Source organism: Indicator indicator, chromosome 10, assembly GCF_027791375.1.
Source record: "Indicator indicator isolate 239-I01 chromosome 10, UM_Iind_1.1, whole genome shotgun sequence".
NCBI classification, from domain to species: Eukaryota; Metazoa; Chordata; class Aves; order Piciformes; family Indicatoridae; genus Indicator; species Indicator indicator.
The window spans coordinates 12,357,500-12,374,726 of record NC_072019.1 but is presented as its reverse complement, the minus strand read 5'-3'; the positions used below and the strand labels follow the sequence as shown (position 1 = coordinate 12,374,726).

General features: G+C 38.8%; 1 protein-coding gene across 1 annotated transcript; it reads right to left on the bottom strand.

Annotated features, from left to right (window-relative positions):
- Nucleotides 1–1,013: 1,013 nt before the first annotated feature.
- EPHX4 (epoxide hydrolase 4) lies at nucleotides 1,014–16,679 on the bottom strand. Its single transcript, XM_054384435.1, has 7 exons — nucleotides 16,437–16,679; nucleotides 13,142–13,227; nucleotides 9,762–9,919; nucleotides 7,666–7,794; nucleotides 5,507–5,610; nucleotides 4,422–4,570; nucleotides 1,014–1,248 (listed from the first exon to the last, which is right to left on the bottom strand). The coding sequence occupies exons 1-7, from the start codon at nucleotides 16,677–16,679 to the stop codon at nucleotides 1,014–1,016; spliced, it is 1,104 nt and encodes a 367-aa protein (XP_054240410.1).
- Nucleotides 16,680–17,227: the final 548 nt, after the last annotated feature.

Below are 17,227 nucleotides of genomic sequence, written 5' to 3'. Positions count from 1 at the left end.
AGGCTCTGCTGCCTTCCTTGATCGGTCCTTCTTCATTCTTGTCTGTTTCTAGGGCATGTGCTTGGCTCTGCAGTTGGAGAGGTAGAAACTCTATAGACAGGTGACTCACCTCTTCTGGGCAAATCGTGTTTTGTGCTTCTTTTTTCTTGGACACAAGAACAGTAGTTGTTAACACAGGATAGGTAATGCCAGCAATGAGATGTTATTTCCAAGGAAACTACAACAATCAGCAAGAGGAAGGCTGCACAGTGGACAATTCAGCTATGCAAACCTGGTTCTTAGCTTCAGTAAGAAATCTCTCCATAAGAAGTCAGCTAAAGGGAGTATTGTAAGTTGCATTTTATTAGACAGAGGTGGATTTGATACATGTTATATCTTAATTTTCCATTCTTCTTGTGCAGACAAGTTGAGTGTACAGGTTTCCCATTTTTTAGTCAAGAAGGAACACATTGCACAAAGCAGCTGCATTCAACAATACAACAAGATACGTATCATTATTCACTTGAGGACTACAAACATACCCAGAAATTATTCAATCATTCAGAGTGCTAAAATACAGATAATAAAAAGAGTTAGTTACTGTTTAATGGTAAAACACCTTAAAAATATTCAGGCGAATCTAGGATGAAAACTCATGACTTCCTCTGGTATGGCACCACTCTATTGTTTCATGAAAATCTGTAAAAGGCACCACACATTAAAACCATAAAGCAAGGGAGAAAACAAAACCAAGCAACTTTCCATAGTTTTCTTTCTGTACAAACACATGTATATCTTAAGGCAGGTGCTCTTATGTGCAAAATACAAGTAAAAACAATGTTAGTATCATGTATTCTCATACTTCTTTTTGTAGCAGTAACATTGGTGTCCAAAGGTACAGTACATTGAAAACACTTTCTCTAACAAAAACTCAGAATAGAAGGCAGGCTGGAAATATGGCCCTGATAACAATTTTTTTTTTTAAATTGAAGAGCTTTTATGTAGACCCATTAAATTAAAACATATACAAGCAGTCATTCTCTTTTTCTTGTTGTCTCTTCCTTTAGAAAGGTCCATATCAACTTGTTCACTATGTCAGGCTGATCCTGCTGGAGCCAATGACTGGCTTCAGATAAAATAGTTAATCTGAAGTGATTTTTAACATAAATTCGTGTAATTTCTGCCATCTCAACTTCCATAAATGCATCTCCTTCTCCCCATAACAGCAGAGTTGGCATGACAACTTCATGGTGCTGCAGAGGTAGGCAGCTTTAAAAATAAACCACAGTTAGTTAGGTCCTATTTAAAAAAAAATAAAAAAATCACCAAGACAGATTTCAGTCAACTTGGCTTTTGAAATCAACAGTGAATCTCACTGCAAGTTTCCAACGTTACAAGATATTTTCTATGATACTAAGAAAACACTCCTGTGACCCAGAGTCCTTTAACTGTTTCTAAGAATGGTGACATTCTTAAAAGATATTTTTCCTGTAACATGTTTGTAATCAGCAGTTAATTGCAACAGAGGTCTTATTTTTGGAACATGCTTCATGGTGATACATAGATCAGGAGCCACTTGATCTCTGCCAAAGGGAATGTAGAACAACACAGCTAGGATTTTGTAGGTCAGTGGCTTTTCCTTGGTTGTTGAATGCTATGGTAAAATTTCTGAACCTGCATTATTTACTGCAAGTAGATTTTAATGAAACACAAAGCAGTTAAGACTACAGTGTTAAAGACATATAGCTACCTGAGTAGCCAAACTGCCTTACCAAAAATTGATTGTCCAGGAAATGCCAAACTGCCATTTTTAGACACTATGGAAGATACTAGCCGGTGTGTTTCAGATCTACTCAAAATTAAATACAATTTAATACACCTAAAAATAAAGATATGTGTAGAAAAAGATATTTGATAGAACATTGATGTCTGAAATGAACAGAATTCAGTTACATTTAGACATCAACAAAATTCATGCAAACATTCAAAGTGCATCACAGTTTCCTTTACAGAGAGCTACAGCCTGTTTTTGAAGGCTTTAGACTTACATACCTATATCTGTATGCAGTAAAAGAAAACTGTTCCTTAAAAATTTGCCTTTCATGGGGTCATAATCTCTTTAAAACTGCAACATCACAACCCAGAGCTTTAACAGACTAGAAAGCATTCCCAGAGACTGTGATGGACTAGCTGTGAAAATTCAGAACAGATTCTGTCCCATCAGATGCCAGTCTCAAATATCATTCTCAATATTGTGCTCAAATATTATTCTTTTAAACCAATAATATATTAAAAAAATTTCCTGAACAAACTTTTATGACATATTTAAGTACTAGTTTGAAACTTTTGAGAGTTGAGAGACTATGCTCCATAAAAAGGGAAAGACAAACAAGATTGCCTGCATTAGTTTAAAAATAAGATGAAAAAATGGGTACTTTGAAGACATTCTTCCTCTCCACTTATACAAAATTTCCAGAAATGCACTAATAAAAGGTCACTTTAAAGAATAATTTTATTTCATTTTGATTGATGAATTAGAAAAATTCTTAAAATGGCTTTGGTAGCAGTGGATTTAAAATCTCATTTTGCAAACAACCCAGAGCTGCTTAATGGCTTATATAAGAAGTGAAAATTTAAGTCCAGTTTTACTTTTTTAATGATTCACATCTGACAAAGTGCAACCATCAGAACTGGTGACAAGAACTGAATGAGCTGAAGACTAATCCTTTCATTCCAGTCCAAAGCCTGTTGCATTGTGGCAGATAGCACTTAAAAAAATACTCTCTGAATTCAGTACAGAAAAATAAAGCAAACAATGCACAAACATACAGACACACAAAGGAATTAATAGCTGTGAAGATACTTTCTGATTAATAATTGATACTAAGATTTTTTTTCCTGAGTCTGAAAAGGCCCGAAACAGTAATTTAAACATATGCAACTCTGACATTTCTCTTGTATGAATCCCACAGCAATTCAGCTATCACAGATATTTCAGTGTTATTGTTAGAGAAGCATCTGGTTAACGTGCACGCTCACTGATGCGAGGTGCTGTGGCAAATTTAACAAAGAAGGCTCAGGGTGCTCATGCCTCTCCAGATCCTCATTAGCCCTACCCTGGGGGTTTCTGCAGTGCAGTTGCAAGGCCAGAGAGCTGCTGTGAAGCCACACAGCTCCCCATTGCCCTTGGACATCCAGCTGATGGTGCACAGCTTTGAATAAGGATACTGTCACCAAGCACAGCCATCTCATTTATTCCTCATTGGTGTCTGTGCTTGGGGTTATCTTGTTTAGAAGGAAATAAACCATCTCTCTTCTTTCTCATTCCAGTTTTGTCTCTTACCCTGAGTAAGACAGTACCTAGCTCAGATTTCTCTTTTCCTCCCAGTATTTCCCTGCTCCCAGTATTTCCCTGCTCCCAGTATTTCCCTGAAGTATTTGACTGCTCTCCTGACAGCAACAGCAAGGTAGGCACAGAAAGAACACTGAATTTGGACTGGGGAAAATGAAAAATTAATCTACTGTCTGATCTTAGAGAAGGAAAAAGATTGTAATTTAAGCAGAATATTGGGAAGTTGATCTTGTGTTAGAGAAGCAATAAGGAGATACAGCACTGTTGAAGACTGGAGGCAGTAAAGGAAAGATCAGTCCCATTCTCTTGGTGTAGGGCTTTAAGTTAGGGATATAAATTATAAGTAGAGTACGTACAGAGATGAAGATCTTCTGGCCCTGTTGAGTTTTTGGTAGATAAAAATGGGGCTTCAATCTCTAAGGCCAAACCAACTCCTTCCAGGAAAAGTTAAAATCATTAGAAAATGGCTTGAGAAAATAAAACCTATTCCTATTATGATACTCTCTCTCTGCTTTAGTCTATGAATGCTTCCTGCTATATCTGCTTACTGCTGCCTGTGAGTCTGATGAGACCAGTGCAGGAACATAAAAGAAAGAGAGTTAGGGTTAGTTTTAGACTTCATGAAAAACCCTACCCCACCTTTTTCAAAAACTCAACCCAAACATGAGACTTGGTTTTCTAAAGTTACAAGTGCAAATAACATACTTGGATGCCATATTATCTAGAATTATTATCTAAGCTCTTCATATATTTTATTATTAGGTAATACAAACTGTGATGTGAACAAATAATTGATGGTATTTTTTAAAGTAGTATCGAGAGATGGATTTTTGGGTTCTGTGAAGGGTCTCTGCTTTAGTAAATTTTGAAACAAAGACTTGCCTTGTCTGCACTCTGATTGTTTCATGGTTTTGTGTGGACACCTCATACAATTCAGTTTGCATCACCCTGTTTGACACTGAATGCCTTTGTTACCTGATGAGACTTTAGAAACAGACTTGTGGCTTTTCCTTCTACTTTAGCAGCAGAAGACAACAATGACATTTGTGGCCTCCAGGGTCTCTAGATTATTTTACCTTGTTACACTGACCTGAAAATATTTCTGTAATGGTTAATGGGTCCAGTTAATGCTCCGGGTTGGGAAAAGACATAGAGATAAGCTTCAATATCCTCTGCTGTTAATCTGCAGCCTTTCCTTCCAATTCCAGTGGCCTGGCTGGTAAATAAACTTCTCAGAACCTGCAAAAGGAAGCATAAAAATCCACTACATAACATAGCTAGAAAATATCATTCTTCTCATTCAACAGGACACAGTTTTATAAACTCTATTTATACCTTGTTTAGAGTATAGTGAATGGGTTGGGTTTTTTTTTTTTTTTTGAGAGCTATGTGTAAAACACATGGTAAACTTCTTTCTGGTATAACTTACTTTGGAGTAATCAAGTTCAGGCAAATATCAGTATTACCAAGTTATACAGTTCTGCCCGCTGATCTCCCCCTGTGACAGGCAGAGGCAAGTGCTGGCACATACTTTTCTTTGGGATGGACCCCAGCATCTGACAAGGTGGGAGGGAGAATGATCCCCAGCTTGCTCTGCTCTGAGCGTGTGCAGCACTGGGAGCTCTTCACTGGGCTGTATGCATGTAGAAGGATGCATGCCTGCAGCAGATTTTTCCCTTTCTATATGCTTGTACTTGTTTTTTAAGGTTATACAAACTGTTGGCCTTGTTGGTTCCTCAAGCAGAATTAATCACCTGGATGAATTTGGTGCCCAGACTCTGAGGCTGCCTGCCTTGTAGCAGGCTCTGGGGAATAAGAGGATGTCTCACTGCACACAACAGCTTCATATAAGTTAGCAGGAGTACCCCAGGCACCAAATATATCCCACTGGCACATGCACAAGTAAAACCAGCTGTCTAGGTGGAGTAATGCACTTAGTGCCAGAGGTTAAAATTATGTACCTGAATGCCTCCCAGAAATGCAAAAGACTTAATCTCAGAGACTCTGTGTACTTAACATCCTATTTAATATAAATATATAAGGCTTAAGAAGAAAAATCAGAAAGTGCTGGTTTTTTTCCAATAATCCTAACTACATCAGAAAGGATCAACATAGGTGGCAATTCTTCCATCACTCACAGTTAAACATATAAACAAGAGCACTTATTTTGCTCACCTTGAAATCATTTACTGTAAACATGAATTCAGGAAACCATGGCATTTGGAAAAAGAAGTAGTAACCAGATTTAATCAATTGTGATGGATGTCGTAGAATGTATTCTGAAACAAAAATGCCCATGAATTAAAAATGAAAACTGATGACTCAAATAAAATTACTGTTAGTATTAGTCTTTTTTTAAACTTAAAGGAATGTTTTAAAAATATTACATTAGAGCATGCTGTGCAACAAAAGATGATTATTGTTTCAGGAGTGTGTGTTGTGGCCATTATAACATACTTGGTTTATGTGTGTTAATAGAAACAGTCAGCAAACCAGAAACTTGCCAAAGTATCGACACTCAAGAGTTCAACCACATGATAGGTTTTCACTTAGAGATCTATTTGTGCAGCACAACCAAATAATGTTTGTTTGTTTGTTTGTTTGTTGGGGTCTTTTGTTGTTGTTTTTTTTTCCCAGACATGGAATAAGAGGCATAAATACAAGTCTTTCAGTATTTCTCTCATCAAAGATGTACAATCTGAAGGTAGCATCAATTCTGTTCACAAAAATACAGAATTTTTCTAACAGCTGTCTTCTTGGCAATATTAAGAACCAGAATAAAGATTATATAATGTCACTTTTTAAAGACATTTGAGCATACAAAAGAAAATTATATAGCCAAATCTGCAGTGTCTCTCTTTTTTTTTTTTTTTTCAATTGTAATTTTGTTTCTCCAATGAATTGCAAGAGACACAACACTGACATTCACATATCTAACTTCCCCAAAGCAAGCACAGACTGTATGAAGGTACAAGGGCATCTAAGACTTATTTTTTAAAGATGCAAATTCAGGAAAGCAAAATTGCACTCCCAAGATAGGAGATCTCTCTGAAATACTGACAGTGAATTAAAATGGGTAAAACAAAGTAAATTGAACTGTCAGCTGTCTTTTAAGATTTCATATCTTATACACTCTTAAACTGCATCACCCATTATATTTTTTTCTTGATGTACCACCATCAATACTGTTCACTTTATTTTTCTGCACTTTATAAACTGTGCATTTTCATTTAATCCACAGTAGAACAGATTTGATCCAAGGACACTATATTGAGCTACAAAAATGATTTTGTAGTTTAACAAATATGCAAAGAAATACTATAATAAAATGTATTTGTCTTCTATACAGCCTGGCTCCTGCTTTCAGTGAAAAAGATGCAAAAAGGTCCTGCTTATGCTGGTGGTGGTGAACAGACCTTTCTTTGGGTAAGTGAGGCTTAATTACTCAGTAAAATTTTCTTTAGTATCTTAGAAAGGTGCCCAAGAACTCTGTGAGAACAACATGTGTGAACGATTGAGATTCATCATGATGTAGGGTCAGATTTACAATCAGCTGAAATAAAGATATTAAAGCTACACTGATATGCTTAAATATTTCTGGGGAAACGGGGTGACTTTTTAAATGGAACTACGTAAGGTCAGAAATTGAAGAAATTAAAATTAGTGAGATACTACTGTGATTTTAATTAATGAATGTTGATCTAATCCTTATGAAATGTTTCATAGTTCTGAGTAGTAGACAAGCTGAAAGCCTGCCACACAACAGATTCTTTAATCCATGTTTCAGCTCAATATTAGTACATTTCCAAGCCTCTAGTAAGTAGCTTGTAAAGGCCGTCTTGTTTCAGTGAGTATCATACTGGACATAAATTGTCACTTGTTATCTAAATGAGAATTAAATTCTCATGTCTGATTCACATTTATACAAATGCTGGTTTATGCAGATTTAAGAATGCATGAGGCCTTAACCTGGGTGTAATGTAATATACACCCTTCTTCAGGGAATTCTGTCCTGCCAAAGTGGTATAAACTAGATTCATGCATATGAAAATTATATTTGTGGACCTTTGAGAACTAAGAAAAACACCAGAAAATTTGGTTGCAAGCACTCTCACTTCCTAGAATAAATTATTAACAAACAAACAAAGAAACAAATATGATACCTTGCTGCTTCATAAAATACAGTCCAGATTGAGAGGCACTGAATACTGGCAACTAATCTACTGAACATCTAATGGGGCAAATAGTTGATTCTTCTTTAGCACCGCAAAGCAAACACAAGCATGATGAAAATGCAGATACTCTGGATTAAAAGAGACTACTATAAAACTCACCTGTAAACACAGAAGGATGAGGGAAATTAACCACAATCAGCTTGGTCACCATTTCAGGGTAACATATAGCCACTAACCAAGCGATCATTCCTCCCCAGTCATGGCCAATCAACACACACTTGTTGTATCCTACCACATAAACATAGATTTGTGCTTTTATTTAGGTGAAATTTATATACATACAAATTACCATATACAATAAAATAATTACTGGGCAAAATATGTGGTCTAGCACATTGATTAATGTGACTATTTAATACTGCACTACTTTCATTACAAATGGCCAGAAAAAATATTGCAAATAATTAATATCATTTAATTGGACTTCAATTGCACTTTAACTACACTACCTCAATGTCAAAATGAAGTCACTCAGTATCAAAGTGACCACCCTGTTCACATTTTAGCCAATATAAGGTCAGATGTACAATTCAACTTGCATTTATAATGCACATGTATTTGTTATGCTCTGAGTTTGGAGTTTTAAACTGCAGACAGAAAGACTGAGCAATCTCCTGAGCCCCTCCTTATGAATCCTTATTAATTTCTTTGAATGTAGGAAGTTATCTAAACACTAAACATCATCATTATGCAAAAATTGGGCAGTATACTTAATAGCCATATATATACACACACACAAATACACACATTTCCATACTTAGTAGGGCTGTAGCTTTTCTCCATATGCTGTTTTGATGGCAATTTTTAAAGTTCTCAGCATTCATGTACTTATTTTTCCATTAATATAAAATGGTTATTTAACAGCAATAAAGTGGAGGAGAAAAATCATGATTGAATTTTTGAAAGCCTAACCATTCTCCCTTTAACCACTGCTGGAGATACATTCTATAGTGTGAGATACCATCACCCTTTTCATTGAGAATGGTAATACTGAGAACATACACTAGAAATGAAATGTATAAAAGCCAAACTGTTCAGAATTCTGGCATAAATTTGGACATAGTTGTCAAAGCACCTTATAACCTCTCTTGAATAGAAATCTTCTGAAGCACCTTTGATATGGTCAAGTTCTCCAAAATAATTTGCCTTGGGGTAAAGATGACAAGCCTCAAATATGTTTCCAAATTTTTTCAATTCCCTATGAAATTGAATTATGATGAGAGCATTTGTTAAGCATAACCATGGTATCACCATGGAGATTAACACCATGGAGATAAACAGAAAAGGTTGGAAAATGTAAACACAGTGTGGGGAATGCCTGCGCATCTTTTGACAATCCTCAATCACCACAAGCAAAGTAAATCCTAAATTTAAGCCTTACAGCTGAATCACTGCTTTACTATTTCTTCGTAGGAAACAAAATAAGTTGTTTCAGTATCCCTAGAGTATCCAGGAAATTAAAAACATTGTAGAATATCATTCTTATTCCTTGCCTTGCTGTTGATTTAGAAAGGAAATACCCTTCACTAGGTGTTACAATATATCACCTGAACGGCTCCCCTTCAGACTGAACTGCCAGGGCAAATTTTCCAGACTTGCTTCAGCTGTAGACCATTACTTTGTGTATTTACCACAGGGAGCAATGTGTCTCATGTTGTCCCTTCTGTTCTTCTCACTGTTGTATAAGACAGAGTGATTCAGCTCTTGAGAGCTGACTACTGTGCAAGAGTGGTATTTTGGGATTATTTTTTTTTAATACAGCAGATGTACTGTCATCTTTATAAAGCCCACAATATTTATTCTGTCTTGTTTGTGCAAGAAAAAAGTCACCTGATTTAAATTCTTTGGTCTTCAAGTGCTAGAGTAATTCAGAACATTATCAGCTAAGTGCAATGGTTAGGAGTAAATGAAGACATTCTTAGGGAAAAAGATCATAAGTTTGTACTGTTGAATTTCACAGCACACAGGGGAGATTATTATTTTTTAACTCATGGAAAATGATTACATATTGTTCATGCTGACATACATACAATAATTAGAAAATATTTTTTTTCATTGATAATAGTCCATAAAATATGAGCATCTTTAGAGCTATATCTATACATATCTGTAATGTGTATATATTAAAGAGAATGCATCTTAAAAAAAAAATCAAGTTATCAATGAGCTGAGGAGTTTGTCTTCTAGTAACATACCTAGAGATTCCAAAATATCCTTGATATCTGTTATCAGGCAGTCTAACTTGTAATTTTCTTTGTGAGAAGGAGCATCTGTCTCTCCATAACCTCTCAAATCCAGGGCCACCACTCGATATTCACTTTTAAATTCCCGCAATTGATGGCGCCAAGAATACCTGACAAAGGGGGAAAAAAAGTTGGAGTTATAAGGTCAAGCAGTATGATACCAAAATGCACTCAATGCTTTTGCTCCCAAGTAGCTGAGGGTAAATCAATATGGCTTCATTTGCTGATGGTCCTTTGTGGCTATAGTAGTTTTGTGCTCCCTTCTTGAATTCACCAGTAAGGAAGTGCAGCTATCAGAAAGGGGGCATGGCCAGAACTTGGTTGTTTCAACAGTTTCTGGAGTCTGATGTGGCCCCTTTGCTGTAAAGGAAAGAGGCATCAGCCAAAGCACACAGAGGACTATGCTGTACTACTATCAAATTAAGGTCTGCAAATCTTTCTTTTCTCTTTGGCTAGCACACACACACGTATTTTGATAGAGTACAGAAACATGCCATGAGGCATGGTGGTTTGGTTTTTTTCTTTTCAGAAAAGAGTAATTCATACACCAATAAACCAAAGAAAGAAATACAATTAATAAGAAATTACCTTGGTGAAGTTTCTATGATTTACGTTATGTATACTTTTGTCTGTGTCTCTATGCCACCAGAACTGTTTCATTGCAATCTCTCAATGTGTAACTATACAAAGTGTAGTTTCTATGGCAACATTAGAGACATTAAAAGACATACAAAATTAAGAACTCGAGCAAAGGGTTATTCCTTATTCCCCAATACTATGTAGTGACTCCGTGTGTGCTACAAAGCAAAATAATGAGAAAATGATGGGTCTCATCCTGCAAGAACTACCTGCCCTTCAACTGCTAATGAAAGTAAATACATTTCAGGGTAGCCGGTACCAAGATAGAGGTTGTTTAATCTAATAGAAATGCTGATGAAAGATATAATCCTTCTAGGCATATATAATAATGGCAGCATCTCTCTGTGCCAGGATCTAGCTTTTACTTCTGCTCTTGATTCAATGGTCTCAGAGAAATGATATATAACATTTGGATCATCAGTGATCATAAGTGATGCAGAGAATTCTGCCTTAATTCAAACTGTCCACATCAGACCATTGGCTCTTCCACTTCAGTTTTGCCTCCAGCCTATTACTTTGAACATAAGTAATATTACAGTAACACTCATTAATTACAGAGATTTGTATTCATATAAACAGAACAATCAGAATATTTCCATTTCAGTGCCATGTAATGCAAATAGAAGACCTACTTGAGATCTGCAGGAATTAAATTTTAAAAGCATTATACAATGACTTAGAAGCTGAATTTGCCATGGTAACTGTTGTAGCTATGCTATATACTTCAGTAAGAAGAAACAATGAGGCCTATATATAAGTAAATGAACTATTTTTGTTTTCAGAAAATGTCTCCTTGCTATCCTCATCTTCTGTTATCACAACAGTCCATCAGCCACTGAATGTCTGACTTGCCAAACAGCTAGGTTTTATATTCAAAGAAATCCTTTTACCACATATGAAATGTAACTATTGGACAACTGCTTTGCAAGCAGAATTTGGAAATGTTGGTGAATATTTCATGTTCAGAAGGTTGAATCATGGAAACAATTTTGTGACTTTCTGATCACATTATTTCTGAAAGGCAGCTTGTAAAAAATGTAGCAGTAAGTCTTAAAGCTACCCAGCTGTCCCACATTATGCCCAATTTAAAAGATTTATTATTATTTTCATTCCATAACATTGGAATTGATTTCAAGTCCATATGCATGTAAAGCACTTAATGGGTCTGGTGTTTTATATTCTTAAGTGACCTTTCATCTTCAGACATGCACAATCACTCACTAACAATTGTCTGGTTATAGCTGTCCTATTTAGAACCTTAAGACACTGGAAGGCAGAGGATTTGTTACAATTATAAATTGTAACTGTGAATCAGACCAGTTTGGTTTGTGTGGGGTTTGGTCTTTTTTGTTGTTGTTTGTTTTGTGTTTGGTATTTTTTTTCCCTGCTAGCCAAGCGACACAAATTTGATATTTTATTTTATCTTGTGCTCTCAAAACAATCTCAGTTCTTGAGTAAAAATTTGTTCACTGATTGAATTGGCAAAGCACCACCAGTATTGGTACAGTGACTATTTTATAGACTATTAGCATGTAGTCTTTTTGAAAACAGTTATATGAACTATGCTATTGGTGGTCCCAATGACCTATATAACACATTCTTATTCCATTCAACTGGTTAGATAATGCAAAATACTAACTGTTATTTAAAGCCCAACTTTTTGAAAATACTATACTGGATCTCAGTAGAATATGTATATAAAATGATAAATTTTCCATTATTTCCACTGTAGGGGAAATCAGCTGTAGTCTCAAGTGCCTTACTGTGCTAGAATATGCATAATATGGAAGGTATGCATAATGTTTGCATAGAATATGCACCCCCCCATCTAGCTGTCTTTTTAACCAACATTTACAGATATAATCCTTTTAGATAGATCCTGGGTCAATTTATCATGGTATGACCTGAGTCCAGCTTGAAAGATTACAGTTCCAACAGTGGACCTTAGCTCCATATCTGAGTTTGGAAAGGAAAATGATCATTTATCTTGCTGAATTACTGGCATTACCACTTCCCCTATTCCTCACTGTTTTTTCAGTGCAAGTTCTGTAAGCAATGCTTCACTAGTTAAACCTGGCAATGACAGCCTGAGTAATTTGGTTAAATCATTAGACACATGACTGCTTTTCATTGTTATAAACAAACACTTAGGATGGGGTTAGATTCATCATTCATCTTGTGATGAACTATTAATAGAACCTTTTTCCCTGAGTAGCATTCTGAAATTAGGCTGCACAATAGCCTATAGAACTTGTAGTTCTTCTTTTCCTCCCCAGGTAAAAATTAATATATAGTATTTTTAATGCAGCAATCCATATTTCACTTAATATATAATGGATCCTTATTGTAATGGCCCCAGAAGTTTAGTACAAACATTATCCAAACAGGAAATTCATTAAAAATGAGCAGTTCCTCTCCAAAGTCTGAAAAAAAGAAGTGTGTAAACTTAGGGGGAAATGGATTGACAATGCAAAAAAGCTGCTTGGTTTGCATCAAATTGCAGGCATTTTTTGTGGATGCTGCAGTTAAAAAAAATGTTTCAGTGGTTTGTTCCCTAGTAAAACTTCATGCCAGTAGTTAGTACTTCTAGATACATAAAACAGATCACATTGGGAATACTTAAGTTGAGATGATCACTCTTTGGTATTCTAAGCTGGTTCTTTTATAAAAGAAAAGCACATAAGGAGTTTTACCAGAATTCTGGAAAGCCATGAAGCAGCAGCATGAGTGGTTTACCCCTTTCTCCAGCTGCCACATAGTGGAATCTTAACCCAGAATCCTAAAACAAGAAAAAAAGAAGTGTGTTTTTATTACTGTATAGAACGTCTATACTGGGATTTGAGAATTAATATGGTTTCAGACAATATTCTAAGAAACAATATATGGCCCTGTGTCAGTGTGAGCTGAAATTCCCCCCACACCAACAATAACCAGGCTAGCTCAGTCTGGAAGCAAATGAGAGCTGTATTTACAAGCAGATCTACAATCTATGATGAAATGCAATGAATATGTACAAATATACACAATTCACAACATTTACAAATATATACAATCAACAGAAAAGCACAACCAAGTTCCCTTTGCTTCCCCACAAAGGGGATCTTTCCCAAGGGGCCTCTCTCCCAGGGGCCTCCCCCCCAGATCTCCCCGGCAGAAAGCAGTTAGGTAAAAGCAAAGAGGCTGTTAACTGAGCTCGCCAAGGTCAGTGTGTTATCTTCAGCCAGAAGAGAAGGAGAAAACAGCAGCCAGACAGCCCAGCAAGTTGCCCCAACTGCAGACTGCCCCACTTTGTTTTGAGTAGTAGTTCTTAAACATTTCTATCTATCCAATGGAAGTGTTTAGAACAATCATTATTTTGCTTTCTTACACCCAAGAGTGACTTATTTACACTCTTTCACCTTCTCTGCTTGAACTTTGAGAAGAAAAATTAAAGAGAGAGTTTCAAACCATCACAGGCCCTGAAAAAAAACAAAACCAAAACAGAACCCAAGCCAAAACACAAATTGTCAGTTTTTGAAGCTGAAGTCTTCTGCAATTCTGAGATCAGGTATCTGCTATACTGTGGCAATACTGAGTATCCCATACCCAGCTGCCACAGCTTCTTCCAGAGAAGACTACCTTTAATACAAGCCAGAAAATGCTGACTATGTGCCAGTTCAGCCATGATCATGCTAACATTTCTGAAAGAGCGCTGGCTGGCACGGTGACTAGGAAATACAGATTACAATGGAAGCTAGTGCCTTGCTTTCACATGGGTAGCAGTCATGTATTTTATAGAAGAACTTTAAGACACAGTGCACTTTAAATGTACTTTAAATCTTTCAGTTAGTTTGTAAGATTACACAACTATTTAAAACCATCACATTGCATTTTGGCACAATAAAGGACTGCACAGATGCTCAAGAATCAAAAGCAGTCAAAACTGAGTAACTAGAAAGAAAGTGGGGTTGGCTAATTTTTACTGTTCAAACTTTCAGACTTGCTTCAGAAATTAGAGCCTTAATGTTATAATCTTCTTTCTGCCCTGTCTATAGTTACTACTTCTGATGCATCTTCTAAGAAAATGAGTCTTTCCAGAATAACTAGCAAGCAAGTTACTTATTGTTTGCAGTGCAGAGGCTGAACACTGAAATGCTATTAAAATGAAGGGATGTATGCAAGCTTAAACTAACTCAAGGTCAAAACCAGCAGAATTTAAATAAGCTGAAGTTATGTCCTAGAGGGCTTACTGAATTCTGGCACTGAAGTGAATACAGAAGTCAGGACAGCGTTAGTTTACAAAACACAACATGCTGTTTAGAAGCCACATGAAGGAAACTGCAGAAAGAAAGATTGTACAACTCCTGAACAAATGTCAGACTCTAGACTGTCTGCTATTTCAAAAAGGGAGGAAAAAAAACCCTGCCCTTGCTATGCACTGAGAGCTTGTATCAGACCAAAGACCACAAATGCACATATGAAGTTTTTCTTGCCAGAGATCCTTCAAATTCTCTGAGCTACCTTAGCACTGCTAAATCACTAACCAGCTACAAAACCATTAGCTTGTATTTTGATTCCTGAAAGGGCTCTGAAGAGGGAACATCTGGGGTTTCATCATCTTCACCATTCTCCATATCACTCTTGCCTTGGATCCTGTAGCATTTATAAAAGTAGAAGTTTCTCACTTTCCTTCCACAATTTCTCTTTTAAATTTAGGGAGTAGTAGGTAAGCCCTCCTCCACCCTGCTTCTTTCAGTTAATGTCCCCTAGGGATTTACCCTCAACATTTTTATTTCCATCTATTTGTTGCTTTGAAGGACATCCTCTTTACACATACAAATTCAGTCACCACTTGCACAGCAGCAGTTTAAATATCACGTGTCCTAAACTAAGCCCTTCCTTTTCAGTTGCTCTTTTCTGTTCCCTTTTTTTCTGCTCCCTAAAACAAACATAGGATGTTGCCATCTTTTCCAAAAGATGTTTTGTTGAAATCTGTACAGCTCACTGGGATACATGTGCTTGGAAAGTAACACATTAGCCTGCTGTTATCCAACAGTGAGAGTGTCATATTGACAGCAGTTCAATTTGCCCCCAAATGCCCTTTTATTACTGTCCTACCCCTCAGTTCTACAGCAACCCAATAATTTACTGCTTGATGCCACACGTAACAAAGAATGTGGCATATATATTAAAAAGCACACATGTGCCTCCTAATGATGTTGGAACAAGAAAACAAGCAAATCATGAGAAACTGAGAAGCTCAATGATTTATATTGGTTCTGCCTGGCACAAACCCACCTGCACAGATCCCTGAGATGTTTGTGCTTATCTTATTAAAAATAACACCTGACAAAATAGGCTATGCATTCTTTGCTCATCTCTATCTACAAAAGAAAAAAAACTAATACAACTTCATGGATCAAATCACAGGTAGACATCTGAAATAAGTATAGAAAGTAACTGTTTGCTTTAGCTGAGGAGCCTCACAGACAGGGTTTGTTTCTTGTTACGTTTTTCCTGTGAACCTGGAGCACGAAAAGGATTCTAGACTGCAACGGAACAAACCGTAAATAACAGAACGGAGTGAAGCAGAGGAGGGAGTGAGGAGCAGAGGGGCACGTACCTGCCGGTGGGCTGCAGCGATCCGGGGCCAGGGAGCGCCTCTGCCGCCCCGCGTGCACCCGCCGAGGGCCCTGCATCCCGACCGGCCAGGTACAGCTTCTTCCCAGACCAGCCGTGCCGGACCCGGCCTGCGGCCCCTCCTGGCTTACCCCGCGTCCCCGGCAAGGTCGGCCGGTCACGGCACCGCTTCCCGGGGGCAGCGACAGCGGGCGCATGCAGGCGCACGTATGCGCGCAGGTGTGCGAGCGGCAGCGCAGAGAGAGCCACGGCCGGAGCCCGTGCATACGCCCGCACGGGCGGGCAGGCAGGGGGCCATGAACGGGAGGGATGCTGCGCAGGGGTGCGAGTACGCACGACGGGGCCCGCTCTCCCCGCCCTCACCCTCACCTTGATCCGGACGTAGCAGTGGGTACCCAGGGAGGGATCGTTGAGGCAGGCGGGGGGGTTCTCCCGAACTACCCAGCGGAAGGTCTCGCCCGGGCGCCGGCCGATGCTCCAGAGCAGCCGCAGCCCAGCGATGCAGACACACACTCCGCAGTAGCTGTACACCAGCGCCCAAAAGAGCAGCGTCCGGGCGGCCACCATCACCCGGCGACCGGGCGGTGGGCATGCAGCGCCGGGTCTCGCCATCGGGCCTCGTCGCCGCCGTCCCCGCCGGCCGGGAGGGGCTGGCAGCGCCGCCGCCTCCAGGAGCCGCCCGAGCGGAGGCACCGGTAGCGGCGGCGCGCCCGCCACGCGGCCCCCCGCGGCCCTCGCCCCGCAGCGCCGCCGGGCACAGCGGCAAGCCGGGTGCGCTAGGCCCCGGGCAGCACTTGGCGCTGCGGCCGCAGGTGCGCCCACCCGCTCGCCCACGGAAGGCTTCGACCCCCAATATTTCGCAGTGAAATAAGGAGGAACCGTCCCTGGAGCGAAGGAGCCTGGCTTTCAGTGACGCGTTCCCACAGAAGTGTCAAACGCACCCAAACTCACTCGAAATGTCATTGCCAGGAGTGCGCCCGGTGCGCGGGACAGCCTCACCTCTGGTGCCTGCCGGAGGTCGTGGCAGGCGACTGCCCTGCTTACTGCGATCACGTACGTGATGGCACTTGCCTTATTTACGCGTGAAAGGAAGTGTTGACCTACGTGGCTGTGCGGTTGCAATTTACTATTTTTCAAGGTTATATTCTTTCACTGCTGCT